The sequence below is a fragment of the Neolamprologus multifasciatus genome, chromosome 7 (genome assembly GCF_963576455.1).
Source record: "Neolamprologus multifasciatus chromosome 7, fNeoMul1.2, whole genome shotgun sequence".
NCBI lineage: Eukaryota > Metazoa > Chordata > Actinopteri > Cichliformes > Cichlidae > Neolamprologus > Neolamprologus multifasciatus.
In genome coordinates this window covers 8,485,731-8,510,225 of record NC_140445.1, presented here as the reverse complement: position 1 = coordinate 8,510,225, position 24,495 = coordinate 8,485,731, and the positions used below count along the sequence as shown (strand labels likewise).

At 39.6% G+C, this 24,495-nt stretch overlaps 1 protein-coding gene across 1 annotated transcript; it reads right to left on the bottom strand.

The window, feature by feature from the left end:
• Positions 1–826: 826 nt before the first annotated feature.
• sf3b3 (splicing factor 3b, subunit 3) lies at positions 827–24,070 on the bottom strand. The gene is made up of 27 exons (XM_085167305.1): positions 23,914–24,070; positions 23,234–23,361; positions 22,721–22,876; positions 22,255–22,425; positions 20,927–21,099; positions 20,582–20,723; positions 20,087–20,199; positions 19,679–19,816; positions 18,948–19,051; positions 18,703–18,868; positions 18,467–18,562; positions 18,013–18,085; positions 17,462–17,613; positions 15,216–15,371; positions 13,029–13,184; positions 11,436–11,579; positions 11,014–11,136; positions 10,649–10,803; positions 10,230–10,404; positions 9,561–9,766; positions 8,847–9,003; positions 7,178–7,303; positions 5,286–5,498; positions 5,045–5,143; positions 2,418–2,561; positions 2,172–2,276; positions 827–2,057 (listed from the first exon to the last, which is right to left on the bottom strand). Exons 2-27 carry the CDS (start codon positions 23,301–23,303, stop codon positions 1,917–1,919), a joined length of 3,654 nt encoding a protein of 1,217 aa, XP_085023431.1. The 5' UTR covers positions 23,304–23,361; positions 23,914–24,070; the 3' UTR covers positions 827–1,916.
• Positions 24,071–24,495: the final 425 nt, after the last annotated feature.

The window sequence follows — 24,495 nt, the reverse complement described above, 5'->3', positions numbered from 1 at the left end:
CGCATTTCATTGTTTTATTTGAATTCCACTGCAGTTTGGTAAAAAAGTCAAAACTATAAAATTTATCAGAATCCAAAAATATATGGCACTAACTGCATATATTGTAGTTATTTTCTTTCTTGCTGCAGATTTTTATGTTGGCACCATTTATGACAGGGAAGGGAATGAATAAAAGGTTCACGTCTAATTACTAAAACGTCAAGTTTTCTAAAATAATCAACAGCTTGGAAAATCATGTGGTGGTTAGCAGCTATTCTGCATCGCAACAACAAAGTCTTTTAACTTATTGCCCCAGTCCTGTATTTATGCATGTGAAGAAGAGGCGAGTCCAAACCAAGCTAGGTTTTTACAATTGTACATTAAACTAAACGTTTTTCTCAGTCTAAGCAGAATTAGTAAAGGAGACTTTATTGTAATAGGAAAAAATACATAAATAACTTTGACTTTGAGATGAAACCAAAAGTGCCAAAAAATATACACATTTATTTTTGAAAACTAGAATCAATTCGGTTTGTCAAGTCAATCTAAATGCATCATAACTGGACTTGACTTAAATTGCTGCAACATCTAAATCTTTTCTCCTCACCTTGAAGTTGAGCAGCTTCACCTTGTTGAGTCTGTACTAAACACACGTTTACAGAAGCCGTCAGCTGATCGGCACATCAACTACAGCTGTGCGTATATGCAGTCATAACTAATCTTAATATCGGGCCTCCAATGTGTTGATGATGACAAAGATTTATAGTCACACATCCTTTATCAAACTGACGCTCTCCAAACATACTAAGGTGAAGAGAATAAAATAAAATGATACAGACGCTTGGCATTATAAAGAACAAAAACAACTTTATTTACAAAAACAGACCACTGACCTGTCCCACAATCCCCCTAAATTCAGTGACTACTGTGGATTGCTATGTCTGTGGCTGAGGTTGGGAATTTACTGGACTGACAAGAACAACACCCAGTGCAAACCTTCAGTATTTTTCCACCAACTCCACAGAACGGCAGCACTTGTTGGACTGCAGGCTGCAGCTTACACACTGTTAGGTGTCAGCTTGTGTTAGGCTCCCAGGTGTGAGTAAGCAATGTGCTTTTTAATGAGCCTGAGGCCAACATGACATCACAAAGACAGGAAGAGTTTGGGGCTGGGAACTTTTATACCATCTGGGACAATGGTATGTATGTCTCACAACAAATTATTCCAATTAGCACAAATTAAAATGATATCATTATTAAAAAAAAGTTTCATGTGGTCAAAGCTGGAGGATACACAAAAATGAAATATTTCAGAGACAGCTTTGTGTACATTAGACATCAACTAGCCTTTCCTACCTGGGGTAATGCAAAAACTCTTTAAATAAAAAAAAGATTTTCTTCCATGACGACTGACACTTTCTAAGTGTGATCTCTTTGTGAACAGAAAAAGCAATCAAGCATGTGAACTCTCATACAGCTGTGCCAAATTCTGCTCGCACAGATGTAAGTGTGAAAGACACCAAAGCTACTGCTCAATGTTTAGAGAAACAACAGCTTTGTCATGTTTCCATGTAACGTGTCTTTGTGGTGCTGCATGCATGGTTTCTGTAGAGTAGAGGTGACAAAAACCTGACAAATTCTCAGCAACTGACCCGTGAAAAAGTATGTGCGTCATTCCTGTTCACGCAGAAGCTAAATGCTCACACACTTGAAAGCAAGTACTTGCGTCACAGGTGGTTAACGTGAGACACTTACAAGGCCGAGTGGCTTCTTGGAGGTTTCCACGTAAGCTGGTGTCTACTCACAGTAAATTGCATACTACCTCATTCTGAATCACTAAAGATGACTTGCAGCTGGGAAAAGCAACGATCTGTGGGTCCTGAAACGTATGCATTGGTAAAATTCATGTGTGTTGTGCGAAATGTCCGTGTGTGAGATTAGAAAGCGTAGCGAGTGCGTATGTCCTCCAGCTTCTTAGAGACTTCGGGTGGTGTTCTGTCCAGCTCCTCTGCCACACTTTTTTGCTTGTGAGGGTCCATGCTGTTAAACTGCTCGCACAGATCTCCATCAATCACATTCTGGAGAAAATAACAGAATTTGTTTTTGTTATTCTCAAATATTTTTTAATAAACAGGTTCCGCAGTTGAAACTATATTATAAAAATAAGACAGATGTGTAAAAACAATCCCAACCTTGACTGGGAAGTAGTAGGATCTAAAGCTGAGATGGTCTCTGCCACAAAGAGGAGGAAACTCTGAGCGCATATGCATCTCTAAGTGCTGGAAGAAGTCATGATCCTGTCACACAAAATAAAGAAATCGGGGGGGTTAAAAAGAGAAGGAAGAGAAATCAGGAGGCCATTTGAGCAACACAATACTACTTTAGGATCATGCAACGTGTGCATGTGTGTTCACATAAATGAGATCTTAGTGTTTTACCTCATGTGAAGTGAATGGGACTAGTATGCCGATGCCTCCAGACAGTGTGGTGTAGACCAGGGACTCTGAACCACCGGGAATCAGAGTAGTCTTCTGCAGAGATAACACTGTCTCTCCTACATGGTAGTTCATTATTATCTCAGCCTGGAGAGAGAGAGAGAGAAAAGGGAATGAAAAAATACATAGACTTAAGACATACAAAATCTGATCATATGTCAGATCAGATATGTCACCTGAGGCCCTTTTAGCTCTGAAGATTGGCTGTTCTGACAGCTGCATGTGCACATAAAGCACATTAACTGCCAGTCTGCATTTTGTTAGAGACAAAATAAGAAACACTTTCATCCTCCACCTGGATGAAATTGGTCCTGATGGTTTAATCTGATAACCGTCCAGAAACCACCAAGCCAATGATGATGATAGTAATCAGAAGGTACTGTGAATACCAAAGGAGCATTAGGCTAATTTGACCACATCTGGGACTAAGGAGGGACAAGCAGAGTCAAAATGATCTCTGTACTCCACAAATAAGTCAGAAAGATGTGCAAAGAAGACAACCGCTTCCCCTTACTTGAACCTGTAACAGTTTATTTCACCTGAAAGTTTTTCATATAAAGTGTTTGACCACTGCAGCCCCAGCTGTACACTGGATTACAAAAATCTACACATGCACAATGGATGTCAGGTCAATTTGACATCAACTTTTTTGTATAGTGATTCACCAGGCACTGGACAGAGCGAGTCATCTATCAAAGGGAAGCTCAGTGGATCGATTCCCTGGCTATTGGAGTGCATGTCAAAGTATCCTTATGCAAGATGTTAGAGTGTGCAACTGAGATAAAATCTTAGGTATAGAAAATACTGCTTATATGAATCTGCGTGATTGGGTGAATGAGCCTTGTAAGGAAAAACGCTTTGAGTGCTCAGAGAAGAAAAGCCTCTACTTTGTATGGCAGCATTTTGTCCGAGCCACGTGACTTGCCGGCTGGACAGACGCATAGACAGACATCATTTTGCATAAAGACAAGTCAAGACATCCACACCCATGTCTATATATAGATACGGTACATTTCCAAACTCAAATGAATCTATGCGTGCAGCGTGCACAAGCAGAAATAGCACACACTGTGTCACAATGGCAACTGGGACCAGCTCATAATGACTACACTGGAGGGACTTTCCCAGTCTATGTGCTACCTAAACAGTTTCTGACCAGGATTTAAAATGTGGCATGAGTGATCCGGTGTGTTTCTCCTGTGTGTGCGCGGCTTGTGTTGCATTTGAGAGTAGGTTACACTTGTGGTTGATGGTGGTGTGTCTGCGGAGGTTGGAGTGGCCAGGGAGGCAGATTAGTACACTGGGCCAGATTTCAGCACTGGATGCATGCGATGTAGCAGAGGTCTGCCTCAGTTATCACACCTAAAGCCACAGTTTTCTGCTTTGCCTCATAAAAGTGTACACTTGCTACTTGCAGGATAAAAATCTTTGTACTTTGCAACCAATGTTACATTTAACATCTACACTAATTTCTAAACATAAATGGTAAGGTATTTTTTTTTAAAATATATCAACATATTCTCAAAAGATGTAGAATTAGACAGTATCCACTGCATCAATATACTTTGCCGTAATGTAAAGCTCTTAGTATAGTAAGGATTGTGTTTGCAGCAGTTTTCACAGTTTCTCTTTTTGCAGTTCAGATTTGGTTTAAAAGAGAGCAAAACAGCACAGGCCCAACTATGAATGAAGTTTCAAAGTATACATTTACTTAATGTTAAAACATACGTTTTACATACACAACCTTTAACATCTCATCTGAACCAGTCCTATTATGTTAAACATCAGGAAAGTGAAAGTGCTTTGATATTTCCTTCAAAATGCAGAAGCCCCTGCTACATTCTTTTCTACATGACTTACTGTATATTTTATTATTAATATTTTAATAATCTCACTTCTTGTTACACCTTATAAAGTACTGGCTTATATCCCTTTTTAAAAAATATATTGAGATATCATTTGTGGGCTACATTGCTCAGTCACAGAAAATGATGAACGATTGTTTAAATGTTAAAGTAACTCTAAGCTTTTTTAAAATTTGAAGCATTAACCCGATGCACAAGCCTGAAGCAGGTCTGAACAGACAATGCATGTTAAATCTAAATTGTTCTTTCACTTTGAGGTCAAGCTGAAGACCTCTGCTCCGGGGCAACAAGAGCTGTCAACACTCATTTATTTGTTTCTAAAGCACTGCGAGACACTGGCACAACATCACATTTCTCGAACTGCTTACCCTCCATCCCACCTCCAGATTCCTCAAATTTGCTTACCAACCATTGCTCTCCATCCCACGCACAGACTTGAAACCAAGTTTTACAGTCATTGGTCCAAAAGTATGGAATGGTTTACCATTAAGAACTTCCCCATCCCTTGATGTTTACACAAACTCATCGAAGACCCACGTCTTTCCCTTAAACCTCTTTAACCTCACTTTTATTTATTATCTGTTGGCATCCAGAGAGACAATGTCCTTTTTAATTCACTCACTTCTCTTTTTTGAGTCTATACTTCATCTGCTCAGACACACTGTTAAAGTTCCAGAAACGTGAAAAGGTGACGCATATGTGTACCTTCTGTGATGCTCCATTGAGGAGGCCCCTGTCCCATAGAGCCTTGTTCCCTGTGGGATCTTCATCCACATCATCACTGGTGTTAGGGGGGAGACGCACCTAAGCACCCAAGGACAAAACATGGAGACGTTACGTCATCGCGGAAAATTTTGTTTAGGGCTGATGGTCTTGATGTTTTCTGGCTTTGTTCGCCCACAAAAATACAATACACACCCCCAAACACTTCTCGCCCTTTACTTACGATGCTGATGTTCCCAAACTTGTCAGCAGCAGCCATGGTGTCATAATCGAGCAGACAGGCCGTCGTCACCCAGCGGGGATATGTGTCATCAGCGAAGATGATGAGCTGGTTCTCATTACGTCTGTAACGAACCCAGAACAGACTCTCCTGGACATCAGACACGATGACACGCTGGCCAATGGTGTAGATGCCAGTCACCAGGTTGGGAATGTGCTACAAAGAGTTAAGGAGAGCAGTGAGGTACACTCAGTCAAGTGTTTTAAAAGAAAATAATGCAATCTGGACATGTTCCCCAAGTGGTGTCCTGTGCAGCGCTGCAAAAAATGACTTGCTCACACTCATTAAAACTTATCACGTTACATACTACAGGATGTAACGATTAAGGGAGGGACTAAATACACTGGAAACAATTGTTAAAGGTATAATCCAGAGGGGCTATACAATGCACATGTGTTTATGTATGCACTGTACTGTATGGTATTAACTCAACTGTCAGCTACATGCATCTTATCTGCAACACAACACTCAGGCAGCAACTCTGCTGCACATCAGCTGTTCATTAATTAGATACAACATTGCTCTTTACTATTTACACATTAAAGTAAAGTTGTTCTGTGTGACTGTTAAAGCCCCACAAACATAAGGAGTGCAATGTTTTTCCCCCTTAAACACATCCAAATCTTACGTGTTTCAAAACAGACCGCACTATTTTTATATCCTGTTACACAGAGTTTCAATGCAGGCTGTTAATTTCAACCAAAACATTCTGGGAAAAATGTTTATGCAAAAGCGTGATGCATCACATACACTCATGAAAAAATTTGCTCTACAGCACAACAGGTGCTTCAAACCTCTAAAACCTAAACACAAAGTGTCTGCAAACAAAAACTAGACACCCTCACACTCAGTCTTGACCCTGTTTACAACAATTACTTTGCTGCATTGAAAACACTCTTCAGGTGGTTTGTTCTTTATATAAAGGCACCTCTGCTTCTTACAAAACGGTGCAGTTTGCTTTGGTTAATAAAGATAAAGGTGTTGTGCCATTAGGAACTTTGAAAAAGTCCCTGATGGCTAATCTGGAACAAATCGGCCATGCACCATTAGATAAAACCTTTTCTTTTCTTTTCACAGGAAGGAAAACCCAGAGTGCAAACAGAGATAAAGCTATCCACATACAGATGAAACTTTTTTTGAAATTGGTTTCAAAGAGTTGAGATAAAAACTATTTACCAGCCAGTTAAAGTATATTTGAAAGTTTTAATAAATAATCATCTGTACTACAGTGTTGTTTTTAACAAGATTAATTAATAAAGATGCAGGTCTGCAATTGAGATTATTGACTATCATTTAGGAGTGTAACTATTGTAGTACGAATGTCTTGTATTGTGATTCGGTTTTTCTGTGTCACTGTACTGAGCACCTGTTGTGCTGGTTACACAGCACATGTTCAAATAGAATATCAATATCTTCTGATGTTTCTTATGCTAGCTAGCTTTGTGAAAGCTGTAATATCTGTTTAAACCATGCCAGTCTGGTGAAAGCTATAGTCAGATGTGTCCAGTAAAAAGTGAACTAGATTTTATTTATTTATTGTTCATGATGACACTTTTTGTTTCTTATTCTGAAACTAATAATTTTATGATGTAAGCCTGATTACATCCCGGATTGGGATGCTTCTGCTCATCAACTTATTGATCATGGGTCAGGTCAAAGTTGGCTCCTTTTAGTAAATCTTTAAAGACTAATTCTTCATCGTCTATATTTTCAGATCATCAACTATATTCATCATCTCTATAAAGAACCTTTGATAGAAAGTGGGATTCGCAGGTGGAAGAGAGAATATTTATATAGAGTGTATAGATGTTTGTGTCCAGATGTCCTTGTCTTACCTTGTTCTCACACTTGCGTAGCAGCTTCTTTTTCCCCAGGTCGTAGATTCTAAGCAGTTTTCCCACTCCAACTAGGGCTCGTCCCTGGAATGGTGCGATTGCCAAAGGCACGTCCTCTACTGGGGTCTAGAAATAAACAAAACAATCTGGGTTCAGATAAAGATTGAAACAGATGCAGAGCTTTTTAAAGAAGACGAAAGAAAGTCTCACTAAACACAGTTTTAGTCATCATAAGAGATTAAAGAGTAAAACAGCTACTGTGAAATCTGCCTGTGGTTTTAGATTTACTACAGAGCCCAGCTGTTTATTTTTAACATGTTCATTTTTTAACGATTTGCTTAGAAAAGCACTTCTGAACAACCGCATAAACACAAACTCTTTACCTGTTGAAACATTAAGAAAGTATTTCGGTAAATTATATTTCTCAAATAAGATTACACCAGTCATGAGTCACACATCGTCAATACTTTCCCTGTCTAAGATATGCCCAAATTACAACTAAAACGCAACTTGAGAGTCCAAATTTCCCCTCTGGAGAGTGACTAAGAGTGTGTTGTGAGGTCAGACATCCTGGACAGGAAAAACCTTTCAACCCGGCGCTGTGCTTTCTCCGCGGCCTTCAGCGGGCCCGTCACAGTTTGATGGATATTTCTAGTTTATTGCCCTGTTGGAACATACACCCAACGACACAGCCATTCTCAGAAAAGTGTGTCTGCCTACATCCAAGATGCTGTCATGACTTTGCACTCAGAAATGTGTCATCTTATTGTGCATACTCTGATATCTCTGGTTATGTAACAAACTGGGAAAAAAGTGAGTTGTGACCTGATAGAATCATCTAAAATATCAGATCTGGTTAAGTGGTCGGGAAATTCCTGATACCACTGCGAAACACAACACTCATGAGTCATTTCCCCTGTTAATCCACATCAGGTAACAAACGTATGTGGGCTGATTCACCCTGATCGTCTCCACCCTGGTGGGGTTTCTTGGGGAATTGCCCAGCAAGTCTGTGACAACAGGGACAGCAACAGCTGTGTTTCATCCCATCATCAAAATTTTGTATCAGTCTGTCTTGCTTCATGCATTCTGAATAGACTTTCCTCGAGTCCAGTCCTCGTCTTAACATCTGTCTCAAATCATGGCCTGCACACAGTCCCTGGGTAAGCAAAAGGTAATAAAAGCCGACATCTCCCAAAGAAACCGTATATACATCTGTAAGTCGCCTGTCACACTAACTATTTTCTTCAAACTCCCTTGGACTGTGAATTATTTTTATTTACTCAGCCTTTCATGGTAGAGCTGCACTTGCTACAAGATCTACAAGGTCTGAACGTGCTCTCCAGCTGACTTGCTCTGAGTACTGTTACAGCAGAGTGACGGCGGAAATCTTTTAAAACTTGCACACGTGCAGCTGCACCAGAAGGCCAAAAAAACAAAGCACCGCACCTAAGCATTAAATTGTTGCAGAGCCTACAGAATGAAATGTTGATTTGCTTTATGAATCAAACTAAAGCCAAATATGACACAGACAAGCACTTTTATGCTGTTTACATCAGTATTCCCCAGTATAAACAACAAAAGATGAGAGTGAATCAGCTTCAGCCTAATAAATATTCAAGGAGAAACAAGCTTAATAAAATTAACCCCTAATGTCACTGAAACCCACCTTGTGCACAAACTCCAGCTTCTCCCCTCCACTGACGAGTCGATATGTGTAGATGAAGCCGCCACCCACTGACCTTGGGTTGAGAATCATGTCTCTGGCAACACCGACCAGGACGTACCAATCGTCACCCGTGTTGGTGAATCGACAAGCGGCCACACTGAAAAACACCAAGTACAACATCTGACCCACCCATATACTATATTGCTAGTTTAGATTAGTCACGCTAATCATTTAGAAATATATTAAACACAAAATATTAGCTATAACCTTCAAAACATGGCCAAAAATACTGTTTTATATCAGAAAGTGATGCTTTTGATGGATCCAGTAGCCTGCCTTCCAAAATCACAAATTTTATTACCTTTAAATGATGCCCATAGTATGGAATTAAATCTTAATAAACATTTTGCTGCATTAAAAAATACGGTGCCTGTTTTCAGCAGGTGTTGATACAAATCAACACAAAGTGTCGTTTTGAAAAAAATTAATTTGTCACCAGGTGAAAGAAACCAAAGAACCGCTACAATGGCAGCCCAAACTATTTTCACTATGTCAACTGCTGATTAAGAAACAACACTGAGTATTAATGAAGGGCTTGGAATTTGGGAGGCTCACTGTCCATCAAAGAGAAAGGCATAATAAATGAGAAACAGCCCAGGGTCAGACTGTTTAACCTCACTTAAACCCCACCCACCCATCATGAGTACTACTCACCTGAACGCAGCTTCGTTCTGTTCCAGCTGCACTTGATCCAGTGTTGAACCTTGTATGGGATTAACCAGCCGCACTAGTGAGGCCCACTGTCCTGCGCCGGCTTTGGGCGAACCAAAAATGGCTTCTGGAAGATTTTCATTTAGGAATGCAGCAGCCATCTCAGCAGCCAGTTCTCTTTCATCCTCACCTGCAGCTTCTACCATCTCCTACAGTGGCAAAAGAAGGGATGGGATTTTCTGTTGTTTATGACATGTTGGCAACTGTTATTTGAATAAAACCAGCCATATGAAAATGATATTCTAGACTACAAACTGTGATGGGAATGTCTGCCATCACAAAGATTATTAATTCATAATATAATTATCATCAGGGACAAAATGCTGTTAAACTACCAAATTCTACTTCTCATCATTTCAACTGTTGGGTTTATCAGTGAGAAAAATGCAAAAACAGTAAAAGGATGTCAGGAAAAATCCCTAAATCCATATAATTTAATAAACCTACTTTTTTAGGCTCTAACCTGGAAAAATAACTCACACGGGAACAAATTTCTGTTCTCCCTTGTTCATAACCAACTTGCCGACTTCTTGCCCTTAATAAATTTATTACTGAGAGTAACCGCAGACAGATGTTAACACCACTAGTTGGGTCACAACGATATATTCATACCTCAGCCATCTGTTGCTTTCTCTGAGCTTTGGTGGCCTCGGTGTAGGCGTTGTGGTCAGTTTCAATCAAAATGAGGTTGTTGGTCTCTGGGTGGATTACAAATTTCCTGGGAGTGTACTGAAGCGGGAAGGCCACTTGGTTGAAGACGGCTCCAAGTTTCTCTAAGGCCAAGATTCTACCAGGCAGACAAGCACAGGTGAGATTTATATAAAAATATATTTTTTCGCCCTTCAATAAACTTTTCTTTCTGCCGATTTATAAACACTTTGAACATAAGACATTTAGAGTTGTTTAAATTGTGATAATACATAACAGATGCTGGATTTCTTCCCTTTGGATTTGGAAAACAGTTAAACTCCATTACACAAACAGTGATGCCTATGTTTTACAAAAAAAAAATGCTCTAAGTGCATCCATACCTTAGAGTATTGGTAGAGATGGCCACTATGCCTTCTGGACATTGCTCAGAGGCAAAACCAGAGGCGTACTCCAGAGTCTCATATGAGAGAGGAGTCAGATGGAAACGAGACTGGTAAGAGTAGCTGAGCCAGGAGCGACTGGACATTGCAAGCACCTGCCAGCAAGAGAAAAGACATCAATTAATCAATTAATTTATAATCAGTGATGAAAAAGACAAATTTCTTTTTAAATCTTAAGGTTTGATACAAATATTTCTGACTTAATATGATCACAAGCATAAAAACTGACAAAACAAACAATATTTTTGTAAATGCACATATTTGTATTTATGAGCTGCTTCTGAGTAAGCGTTCGAGTTACATACAGCTTCCTGTCCTTGCATTCTGACTCTGAACAGTTTAACAGGTCGTGATCCCAGGTAGCGTGTTCTGGTATCTGACAAGTCTCCAGTCACTGGGTCCAAGACAGTCCTCAGAAGCACACCGTTCTGAGAAAGAGGAGCAAAAACACATTAGCAGAAAACATCTACATAAGCTGAAATGTATAGCAACATAAACTAACATAACATAAAAATTGTGACAATCTTTGCTCTGGACTGTGCTCCCTGACTGCTAATTGATCAAGTATGAAAAACATTATCAGTTTGGATTTTAGGTACAAGATCAATCTGAACTCAAGCCTGTACACAATCCCTGTATTACATTTGGTTTTACAAAGTTGTGATTTAAAAGTAAAATGTCTTCAACTTCAACATGAAACCTGAGATATTTTAATGTGAAAGAATACCTGAAGCCCAATATTAAGGTAGAGAAAGCCTATGGTTCCTTTGTCTCCAAGTTCATCCTGTTTCTCCACCCCTCCCATCTCCACGATACACAGACTCTCTGGCTGGGCTGGTAGGGCCTGCATACTCAGTGGCTGCAGGCAGTCCTGAACATAGTAAAGATTCAGGGGGTCAGAAAAATAGCAACATGCAAAGGAATCCGAACATTAAGCTTTTGTGTAACAGCACCATTCAATTGTTTAAAGGTGCACGTAAACAAAAAAGATTCTTATCCTGTAATCGATTTTAAAGTTTTTAAAATTTACACTTCTATTAAAATAGTTTAGGCAGACGAGACATTTTAATCCAGACCTTTTTGGGGGAAAAAAAGCACATTACTGAATACCCAAAGCATTATTTTCTGGCTTACACGTTTTAAACAGGGAAGCAGAAATCTCCAGTTAATGTGCAATGAATATTTTAAGGTTACTGGTCATCTTAAGAGGCAGTAAAAGTGGTCAGACAACTTTCATGTTGTACAAAGTTTTCCCTAAGGGAAGGATGTAATTGTTTCCTAAACAAGACAACATTACTTTGTACTGACCTAATAAGAAACTAAGATTAATTTAGCCTTAAAGGGATTTATGCCAATCATTAATCAAGTTCCCACCACAGGAACCTTTCCTGGATAGTAGGGACTTTTGGAGGGACTGTATTTTCACACTGAGCATCACGGTCTAAACTAAGTTCTGTAGAAGTTAATCAGCTAAAACATCTGTTTTATGGGATTATTTACTTTCAGCAGGTTCTGCAGAAGGCTGCTGAAATTGTTGACATTAAATTAATATTTATCTCAGACGCTCCCGAGCCTTCAGGGAAATCCTATAATTAAAAATCTAGCTGAAGTATATTTCCAGTCATTTTTACATTTATAAGTTTACCAGGAATTCTTAAGTGGTTAACCATGGATTCCTTCAAACTTGGATGCTAAACACAGGCCACATTCTGTTACTCATTCTGCACAATGGGAAAGACCTGAGAGTACAGTGACAATGTGCAAATTTGGCTGAGCAGCACAGTTTGGTTTATGAATATGAGAAAAACGTTTCAACAGTTGAAAATACCCATTACCGCTGCAAGGGCAATAAATTAAGAAACTAGAAGCAACATGACGTCCTCATTTTTAGCATGAAAGGGGATGTGCATGTGTGTGCGTGCGTGTGTGAGAACACACTCTGACTCCACATACTGTGAAGATGACAGGCAAACTAATTTCTGTAGTGCAGCAGATAATGGATAGTAGCTTTCAAAAGTGAACACAAGTGCCAACATTTGCATGTCTGTCCCCTCAGAGCGTGAAAATAGTCTTTGCTGTCAATCAACAATAAACTGAACGGCCAAATGTTACTAGGACCAAAACAAACCTCTATAGGAACAAACATCAAAGAGGGCAAATACATACCCAAAACTAAAGTACCTGACATCTTGTTCGGATACAAGCTGTCATGGGCTCAATCACATGCCAGCAGATAAACCAGCAAAAGCAATTTCTGAGCAACACCTCCAATTCTGAACAAAAAAGGATCTCATTGATAATCTCTGTGTCAAGCTCATACCGAAGGATCCAGGGAGATGATGCGAACAGTGTTGTCAGCCAGCCCAACAGCCAGGAATCGGGAGCGTTGCTCACCAGGAGGAACGTTGGCCAGGCTCATACAAACCACATCTGCAGACATCTCTTTCCTCTCTGTGTACTCATTCAGCTGGCCAGACTGAAAAAAATCAAAAGTGAAACAAAGAGAGCAGCAGGATTAATAAACTGATTTTCAGTCACCTCAGTTCAGTCATCTTCCTCTATTCAATATGGAACCTGAAATATTCAATATTAGTGTTAGAATTAAGTCATCAGATACTCTGCAGGAAAATAAATTAAGTGAAGCTAATGATAAGGCAATTTAACTGTGCAGTCATTTGTGAAATTGCCTTTTATAAAATGAAGTGCTGAATAAGCCCGTCAACTCATTTGACTGATTAACCCAAAAAAATGATAATTTTTAGTAGTGGGGGGGGGGGGGGGGGGCCACTGGGCCTTCACATAGTCTACATAAAGCTCAACGCAGTATTTTTGTGCAAACCTTTTACTACCAAGCATAACTAATACTTGTTAAACACAGCATGAAAGTGGAAACTAGGATTCTGCCAATGGACAATATTCCTGAGGATTGATGGCAGTATTTCTGTCTATTGACTATGTGCACGTTAGCATATGCTACTTCCGGTGCGGAAACTCCTGTGGGGAGCTTTGTTTCCGGTGTCCTATTCGCGCCTGGTTTACGGCTCAAAACAAGTTAAGCAAATGAATGAATCAAGCGGCGATTTACATTTCTATCGATGTCTTTTTGGCATTTACCCAGTATATCTGTAAATGATGTTCATCGACTTGTCGATATTTTTCCCCGCGCCTCAGGGCAAAAGAGAAAATGGATTCAAATGTTATATTTCTCAGCTGTCCCTCGTTTATCGTGGGTGTTATGTTCTAAAAATAACCAGCGATAGGTGAAATCAAGTAGCCAATTTTATTTTTTGATGGTGCAAAACGTTTCATGAACATCGTGGACATACAGTACTGCACTTCAGTCACACTGCTAGCGATCGATGCAGCGATTCTGTACTGTACAGGAGAGACGTCACGGGGGAGATCGTCTGCAGCGATCAGGGCGCAGGACACAATGTGATGTAAAAAAAAAGCATGCAAACTTGCACTAAAAATCTGCGAAACAGCGAGGTGAAAGGTGAACCCCGTTATTAGCGAGGGACCACTGTAATTTTGAAGGTAAGTCACAACATACCCTTCGTAAATACTAATGTATAGAAACCGTTACAATCATTCATTTTTTGTGTGGCTTTTTTCACGGTTCGTTAACATGCTGTGTAGGTGTGTACTTGACTAGCTGATATCGACATAACGGGAAACATCTGGTTTGACTATTCTTCACCTGTAGTTTGAATGCTGAACATTTGCCTGTTTAAATCACAAGACCAGTCACTATACAGAGATGTGCTTCTGAATGTGGACGATGTGTCTTCTGCTGCAGTGATGCAGTTCTGCTTGTGTTGAGTGATGTAAACAACTGATCGATCTAAACTCTTTAAACATCAAAACTGATCATTAGATTTTTTATGACACAACAGTGGTGAGTGTTCCCACCTTCTGCTCTTTGTAACTTAACGCGATCTTTCCGTTTTTCGAGTTTTGGACATGATTTTGGAGTATATCTTCGCAGTAGCGATTGACCGCAAAGTAAAGCTACCAGAAATGTACAACCCCACATCCTGTCTCAAACCAGGAAGTTAGCATTTTCTCGTGCACAGGGTCAATTGTATTGATTTTTAATTAGTACGCAGTATAACTGTAACCTTGTCAATGAAACACTTCACTGTGTGTAGGGAAGATAGTGCAGTGGGGAGCAGAAACAGGTGATCTATTTCACACAGTAAAGATAATTGAACTATAGGCCGAAGGAAAAAAACATTTTTTAAAAAAAAGAGGAAATTTTCTCTTATGGCCACTATTTACAGCAGCCCAAATCATTGCTCTGAAAAAGGAGAAAGCTGTTATAGCCCATGTTGTCTCACTTCAAGCTGGAGGTGATGAAATAGACTTCAGTTTTGGATTTCTTCACTCCACCAACAGTTTTATTTTTCGTGCACATGCCACATTGTAGGCATTATGGAGGCTGAACAGAATGTCAGAGGGGCACAAGAGGATGATCGGATAACACAAAAATAATCTACTTCCTTACCGGGTCCATCTCAAAGTAGACCAGCTCCCCACCAGTGAGGGCGATGACTACTTGCCGCTGGTTCACAGCACAGCGGACAATAGTTTTTTTACCAGGAGTTTTCCACTCGTTCACACGCTTGTCTGCTCGGATGTGACGGATACCATCTGGGTAAACCTGTATGGAGGAGGGAGTGAAAGAGCCACAGAGGTAAGATGGAGAGAAAAGACAAAGTACTAGATTGGGTTGATGATGAATAAATGGCCATCTTTGTGTAATTAGATGAATTAATGCATGAACTGTATTAATTATTTGTGCTTAACACACAAAAAGAAACTGATAGCATAACCTTTAAAATGTACATCATCTGCTGAACAAAAACTAAACTAATTTTCGAATTTTGAAATGCTTCCTTTGATGCAAAGGAAGGTTTTCGTTTAGTTTTTTAGAAATTATTGGAATTGTGATAAAAATGCAATTATCAAAGCTGCTCATGTGCATCTGCATTACTTTGAAATTTCTTTGCAATGTCTAAGGGTGTTTTTACACCTATACTTTGTTTACTCTTTACTCTTACACGTGTAGCTTTTACCCATGGTCTGGTTTCTCCTCACACAGAGTGAGCCAGAACGTGTCATTACAAACAACTTGAGAATGTTCAGTGAATTTATTGGCCAGCTCATGTGTTTGGACCAGGAGCAACAAGAATACAAAATACAGGAAGTGCCGTGTTCTGAACTATTTGAGAACATGGACAATTTATATTCATTTCACGGCTGGTTGCAAACCCGTACTGACCTTTGCACGTCTACGGTGCCCTGCGACATCCCAGAATGCAAAGCATATTTGGCTACGGCAGTGGTTCCCAAACTTTTTTTGCTGGGCCCCCCTTTGTTTTACAAGAAAAATGTTCACGCACGCACGCACGCACACATCCTCCAACCACACACACACCCATATTTTGCTCCATTGCAGTTTATTTCACACCTCAAACATTTAGTAAACAATTAAGCAAATACAAGTAATCTGCGATAAATTACAGGTAGTAATAAAATAAACTACTAACTCTTTTACGCTACGTCCACACCTACGCGGGTATTTTTGAAAACGCAGCTGTTTTGTCCACACGTAAACGGCGTTTCGAATCACCGAAAACTGAGATTTTTTTAAAACTCCTTTTTTGCATTTACGTGTTGACGAGGAGTACAGAGTTCATCACGCAACGTTAAAGGTATGTGCCTTTTTTCACGTCACGCTGTGTGCCACGTTATTGTTTACATGAGATGAATTGCAGAATGGCAGATCGAGACAAAATACTGTTAATCTGACTATCTGCAGGTTTTACACGCTAACATACACAGTTACTGTCCCTCCATTTACAAAGGCAGAGGCGTCACGATGTGATTATTTTACGTGCAGTTGTTTTTTTGCTGTGTAATAATATTCAACATTGCTATCAATACATTTTCCAAAAAATGCCTCTCTGTGCAAAATAGGTTTAAAAACATAAACAGCTGTGGGATACTGTTTGTCCGTGATCGAACAAATCGTGGCAGGATGAGCCTGATATTATTTCTATCCCACTGTAACTTTACTGTATAAATTATAGTATAGTATGTATATCTCCAAAATGTCAGGAGTAGTTAGTCATTACAAGAAGTGTTTGTAAACTAAAAATCACGAATGTGGGATACTGTTTGTCCGTGATTTAAACAGCCCAGCGCTGCTCCCGACGAAGGGAAAACCAATTATGCAGGGGAGACCTACCTCGGCACTTGTGCAGGTGAAGCCAATGGGAAGATTTGCTTCACCATATTTTCTAGTCTTTGGCTTAGAATGAAGTTGGTTTGGAAACATATTCAGCCATGCTTCATCTCCTCCTTTGCGTTTCTGTAGGCGCCCGTGCTAGCAGTGTCCAAGTGTTTTGTTTTTTCTTTCCCCCCTTTTCATCCCGCGCCTCCCCTGCCATGGCTCTGCGCCCCCCCCTAGGGGGCGGGCCCCACACTTTGGGAAGGTCTGGGCTATGGGAAGGTGTTTAGCTCAAACTTGTAATGTGCACCTGAGCAGCTCAAAGTTGAATCACGTTCACACAATAAACAAACTGCTCTGAAGTTCACTCGGAACTGGGCAGAGAACACCTGTTCTAACATCTCAACAAACGAACCCCACAGTGTAAGAAAATAAGCCACAGTTTGACTTAAATGGACTAAATCACACAGTGGTGAAAATACCCAAAGGTGATGTGCAGATGAGGTACATTTACGCACCTGTACAAGCGCATCTTCACCCAGGAGTGAGCAGGAGAGAGTGGGTGTTGTTCCCAGAAAACCAGAATCTGTCACTTCTTCTACAGTCTCACCGATGGACAGAACCAGAGTGGCATTGACGAAAGACACAATAATGTAGGCATCGAACTCATCTAAGAACCAGAGTAAACACAGTAATGATCAGAAGAAAAAAAACCAAAATTACTAATGGCATTGAACACACAAGTTTGGTTACACACTGTTTCAGTAGGTGGTTATATGTTAGTTTACTTTGATAGAGTCAGCAAAGAAATGTTCATCTCCAGCATGTACTGCATGCATGTACTGCAGCACCACACTGCTTCATGTGGCTGTCACATCACAAACAGAGGGATGTCTGTCAGGGCAGCTGCTCCAGCTAGTGGTGAGTGGCTCCCTAACATCTTATACTAAACAGCTAACCAGTGATGTACATTAACATAACAGGAATATGTTTCACAGACTTTTCTTACTTTCAGCATGTTTTATAACCTTGATTAGCCACACACATCCTGGAACAAGAATATTCTTACCTTCTACGTGTCTGCGTACAGTCCACACAGCATTGGGGTTACCGGGCAGTTCAGACACAGCCATCTCTGAAACCTGACAGAGGCGGAGAGAGGGGAACAGACAGGGTGGGGGAAAGAAAAAGAAAATTGAAAGTGTATCATCATTACAAAGACAAACACAACAAACCATTTTTAAAAGCTCATCTTCACAGTAATGGAAGTAAGACATTAACAGGGTACAGCCAACATTGTGAGCGTAACTCAAAGGCTGGGAAAAACGTGACACCAAGCTAACAGTCGTTCAAAGTGTGATATGAAAAGAAGGCTTTGTGTGTTTGCTGGAATCAGAGATAGTAAAAGACTCTTCAGTATTTGTTCAGAGAAGAGACATGAAAAAACTCATCAATTTCACAGCCAGCAAAGTACATGTGTGGGCTTTCTCTAATTACGTTAGGAAAAAAAACAGTGTGTGTACCTCCAGTCCGTGCCGAAGGACCCTTAGAGTGGACCGGGGTCCTCGTCCACATGATACATAAAGCTGAGGTGTGTCCTCATTGGCCAAATCAGCAATCTGGAAGAAAGTAGGAAGAGCGTAGTCAATGAGACAGAAATGTTCTGGTTTAAGATTTAAGAAAAAAAACTTTCTGTCTCACACCGCAACAAGTTCAGGCAATTAGATTAGTCCCCATGTTAATCTGACAGGACACTCACCTGACAGGACATGATTGGTGACAGGTTCTCCTGTTCATCCACCAGCACAAGATTTTTAAGTGGACGTGGCTGAAAGAAAAAGGTGTCTCCCTCTTCCAGCGGCATTGCCGATGAGAACTCGGGCTCATCATCATCATCACCCAAGTGTGCAATCTGGTAAAGGTAACTAAGGGAAAGAGAAATAGAGGTTAATCAAAGACTGAGAGATACAAAAAGAAACACTTGAGTTTCTGTTTGCAACCTACTGGTTTCCAAACTCTGAAGACACAAAGAGGAAGCCAGTCTTCAGGACGCACATCGCTGTTGCAACGGGAATTGTGTCAAAGTACTTCAGCCTAATTTCTGTGACCTAAGAGACAAAACAAGCATCTTTTTTTATTACGGGAATATGTATTATAATGAGCATAAATAGAAAACCAATAATGGTAAATGGTCTGTATTTGTATAGCGCTTTACTTAGTCCCTAACGACCCCAAAGCGCTTTACACGTTCAGTCATTCACCCATTCACACACACATTCACACACATAATGACAAAAGTTCAAGAAATGTTAATGAAGAATTTAAAAGTAATCCCTGCTGAGAACAAGAGTATTTGCGTTTGCTACTTTCTTGCTAAGCTAATGTCAACACGCTACAGATTTCCCTATAAAAGTAAAAGAGTGAGTTTATAAGCTTTTGGCTCTTTTTGAAGAAGCTGAGGGAGCTAATCAAATTGAAAGTGAGCTTTTAATAAGATGAGTTACGAAAAAGAAATTGAGTAAAAAGCCTATTTTCAGACACTGGATAAACTGAGCAATTACATAAACTGGGCAGGATAAGATAAATACGAAATGTTTATCTAGTGTTTGTTAATCAAGCAACTGTGATTCTAAGAAAGAAAAAAAATAAAGAAAAAAAAACAGAAGCTGGAAGTGAACATAATTAGTCCCATTAAATAAATTTGTTAAAAATGTCTAGTTTCAATCCATCCTTACCATTTCTTCATCAGTTTCTAGAGTAACCTTAAAGATGTCTCCCTGCTCAGTCTGGGCCAGAAAAAAGAACATGGACTTGGTCTTGTGGGTAGCTGAGCACACAAATATCATGCCACGCTCTGGGTCATCCAGGTCGTTCTGTGGGGTGCAGGAGAAGAGGATGTGAGGGAGGATGAAAATAGACGTTCATGCAAAGAACAATGTGGGACTTGCAAAACAACCAAAATTCCACATGAACAGAGAAAAAAATGTTTAAAATCTACTAAGTGACTCACAGCTTAAAATCAGGTAAAGTCTCATGATGTATACTGATGTTATGATGCATCAAAACACACTTAAAATCTGCACAGGAAATCCTGTACTATAAATATTTGCTTTTTAATGTGCATTCCTGTAAGAAGGACTCACTCTACGCCGTGGAATGGGACAGCGAATGTCAGGCTGGTCTCCAAAATTCTTGTACGTGATGTAGTTTTCAGAGCAGATTAAAACCCCACTGGGCCCATCAGAACCACCAGGAACTAGAAGCATTTAGAAAGGTTGTCATTTTTAAAAAAACATAATGATGAAGGAGTAAGAATTTCAAAAAAGCACAGTAATCTCTATTTTACAACAGAATGCTTTCTTTTAATACGACATCTAACGCTGTGTTATTGCGTTGGTAAACTTTTGTAGAGATCAGAGAGGTTGAATCTTTCTCCAGTGTTTCTCAGAGAAGAGACATGACAAACTCATCACATCTACAACACATTGATGTAACAAGTCTTTGTAACCTCGCTGCAATGATTATCTTCTGAAAGCAAATCAATTTGTAAAAATGTTGATATTTCAACTACTCCCTACCTGATGAATAACACTACCGTTGTTTCCTTTAAATATGACCAACACTACTCAAATGCTCACCAGTTATGAGGAAATTTCCATGTTCTTCCAATGCCTCGCTGTACTTGCGGACCACATGGTTCAGGCCGAGATCCAGCTCGTAAAAGGTGAGCGTCTGTTGTGTGTTGGCAGCAGCTTCTCCTGTTGGGTCGTTGTCAGCTTCCTGTACACATTAAACACACGTGATTATTCTGGTAAACAAACAAAACATGACTGTTTTTTTTCAATTAAAGTCATGCTGAGGTCAGAGAAGTTAAATCTTTCTCCAGTGACAGTCAGAGAAGAGACATGAAAACTCATCACACAACAACAGTTCAGTGTATGTGAAATTCAGCAGCCCTGCACGTTTGTGCTTTGTGTCCTTACCTCATAGTCCATCTCTAAGCAGGCAAACATGGGATTTTCAAACCCAACATCGACTCCAACCACATGGTAGACCAGTGTGTTTGCTTTATGGGCTTCCAGTGGAGAGGAGATGGTCAGTCTCGCAGCAGCATCTCTGTTCAGAATATACACCAGCTTCTGTTTCTCTATCGCTCCTAGTCAGATAAATGACAAAACATATTGTGTGCTTCATTTAACTGGTTTAATACAACTATTTATATGTGTGTATATACATTTTCTTCAGGATTTAAACAATAGTAACTCAGCACACATTAATTAACATCATAATTGTTCCACAAAACACTTCTATCAAGGTAAGATTTTCTGATGTAGAACTACAAAATTTATAGCATTTGATGCTGATTTATTATCTTAAGCACCTGTAAGGCTCTTGGGGTTAGGTCAATTATAGCAATATTTACACCACTGACATTATACTAACACACCAAGGCCCAAATAAAAGAAAAATAATCATCAGTCTATAAACCAAATTACCATCTAAGCTGACAACCTTTGTCTTTGCCAATAAATAAATAAATAAATAAATAACTGTATGGAGCCACAAAACATATTATAAAACCTATCAACTTTGCAGGTTTGTTAAAATGTTGTGTTTTGTTGCATTTGTCAGATCATAAAAGTAACTTATCACCAAATGTAACAAATTTGAATTGGGGGAGAAAAAAAGAGGCATCTGTTAGTATGTTTAGGCCTACTTAGGTACATAGATGTTACAAAGCTATCCAGGCCCACTTTGCTCAAATGCAAGTAGGACTCAAAGGATTCAAATTAAACACAGCCTATTTTAACAACAAATAAATTAAATACCACATTAAGTTATTTAAAAATCACTACAGGCCAGTTTGTATAAAGTCTTGCTGCAAAGCCTTCATGCAGTTTCAAAGCTGCAGATTCACACACACTGTATAACCCTAAAAAAAGGTACATTAGAATAAATACCTTTAAAACACATCAGTCTTAACTGATGGACTCTTTTGGAGTATATAGTTTTCAGTGTTGTTTGTAATGTAAGGGTTTTTCCTGGCACTGAACTGGCTTTTTCGTAGTGATTACATCCAACGTTAAACACACCACAGTAGATTACACACAAAATCCTAGTAGTGTGTATGATTAAAAAAAACATTGAGCTCTTGCTCTTGTTCACCTTCGTCAAAGAAACGGTGCTCATCTTATGAGAGAAGGAAAATAGCAATATAAAACTAAACAGTGCACAAACATCTGGATTCTGTCTGATATGATGGACATAATGGTCTAATGCTGATTTCATGCATACTTCATAAAATTCTCACCTATCATTACAGCTCTGCCTTTTGGGTCAACAGCAAGGAACTGTCCAGGAACAATACGGCGGCAGCCGCTCTTCCCAAATGTTTCCTGGTGGATCTTCTCAAACATATTTTTTGATGGATGATACTCCAGGATGACGATACGACCACTGTCACTCCCCACAACAATGTAATCTAAAAATACATAAATACCACTTAGAAACGACACCAGCCTGTCAACATTATATTAATTATGATACTATCATGTAATTAAAGCTTAGGTAATGAAAGTCAATGGAGGCCAACTTCCCCTTCTAATTGTAAATGAATAAAAAAAAGAATGCGCTACGAACAAAACATTAGTGTCAGACAAAAGATTTAATAAAAACCACTTAAGAGAAAATTATTAATACATACCATTTAATCTGTGCAATCCATGTTTAGAGTTACAAACACATGCATGTGAGTGCATATGGTGTCATTTCTGTACCTTTGGTTCCTCCAGTGAGTCTGAAGGCCATCAGGGATCTGATGATGCCAAACACTTCCATTGTGAGAAGAGTGTGCACCTTTCCTGTGTTGGCATCTGGCCGTAATAATTCCAGGATCTTTCCTCTGGAAACAACAATCTCCTGCATCTTGGTTCCTACCAAAACATAATATCAGACATATGACGTGGATATTTTTTATGGTTTTCCCTAAATCCTGCTTTTAAAAAAGCATTTTGTGATATTTCTTTTATGTATTTTTTTAACCATGAGAAAACTATGCTTTACATTATCTCCATCAACATAATGAGTGAAACACCATGATAGGATAAACTCTAAGGACTATACAAACACAAGAAAAGATACTTAAATAAAACAATTAATGCTAATTAGTGCTAATTCTCATAGAGATTGCAGTTAAAGGCTTCTTTGACAATAAAGGAGGGGTACCAAGCTTTGATAAATTAACCATGACCTAACCAGACATAAAGCAGTGACATCTGGCGCAAATTCACCTGAGAAGTTTCCATGGATGGCATGGGTGATGCCGGTGGCACGCTGCAGGGTGATGTTGTAGAGAAACATGGCTTCCACTCGAATCTTATTCAGAGGAAGCTGAAAGAGCGCTTAACCCGGCTCAAAACTGTAAACAAAGAAAACCAAAAGTGTATTTACAGTAAGGAATCAAGAAGTTGGAGACCACTGGACAAAGTCACAATAAGCTACGCGGTCGCACTGGTGACAAATGAGGGCTCTTCAAACTGAGGTCAGCTGTAGTGGGACTGTGGAGCAATACATAGCGACTGCACTCATCACAATATTGCTAAGAAAAGTTGGTGGAGAGGTGTAGCGTTTGCTGTACACAAATCCTACGGCGCCGCTAACGTTAGCTAAACATTAGCTGTGAGAAAATCAACGTTCACCGGACATTTATTTACTACCTCTGTGCTTGTAAACCGTGCAATAGGGGTAAAGAATTCCTTAAACACGAATTTAAACTACTCAAAACGATCATTTACATCAATCCAACAGTATGAGAACATGGCCCATTCATACAAAGCGCCACTTCTGCTTAACGTCCCCCCCCTTTTTTTTTTTTTTTTTGCTATATTACTTTAACTAGTGCAAACTTCACACACATAAAACATCTATTTAATTGCGGAAGAGATGCAGTTCTGCAAGATATAATATTTACCGGTGTGTTTCGTAAGATGACTCTGATTTCAGATGGATAAAGTTTCATTTACGAAAACTATTTCCTTGAAACCTTGAGAAGCCGACGCTGAACCGCCGTTGGTGGGTCCTTTGCCAGCCAAACACGCCGTCGCAAGAGCTGGCCCACACAGTGCCTGACGGAAATGAGAGACTGTAGTACTGCATTGTGCACAGCAGATGACGACAAAGACCTCAAGATTAACGGAATTATCGCGATTGGGCGCCATAAGAAAAACAATATCTGTAAAATAGTTTCCCACTACATTTACTGCCCCTGTCTTCTGCACGCGTTATCATGATAGCACTCTACACTCTACTACACTATTTAGTCGAAAACAATAAATAACCCGTATGCTTGTTGCACACCATAAAAGAAAGGCAAAATGTAGAAAATAAACAATTGTGTTTGTGTCATTGATATTAAGTTACATTTAACTTAATTAAGGAGCCGTTAAGAAAAATTTAGCAGGATTTTTAAAATGGGGTGGCCCATGGGAGGGACGTGAGACAAATGCAGGGAGTTCCAGCAACACCAAGGTAGGCAGAGATGATGGAAAATCAG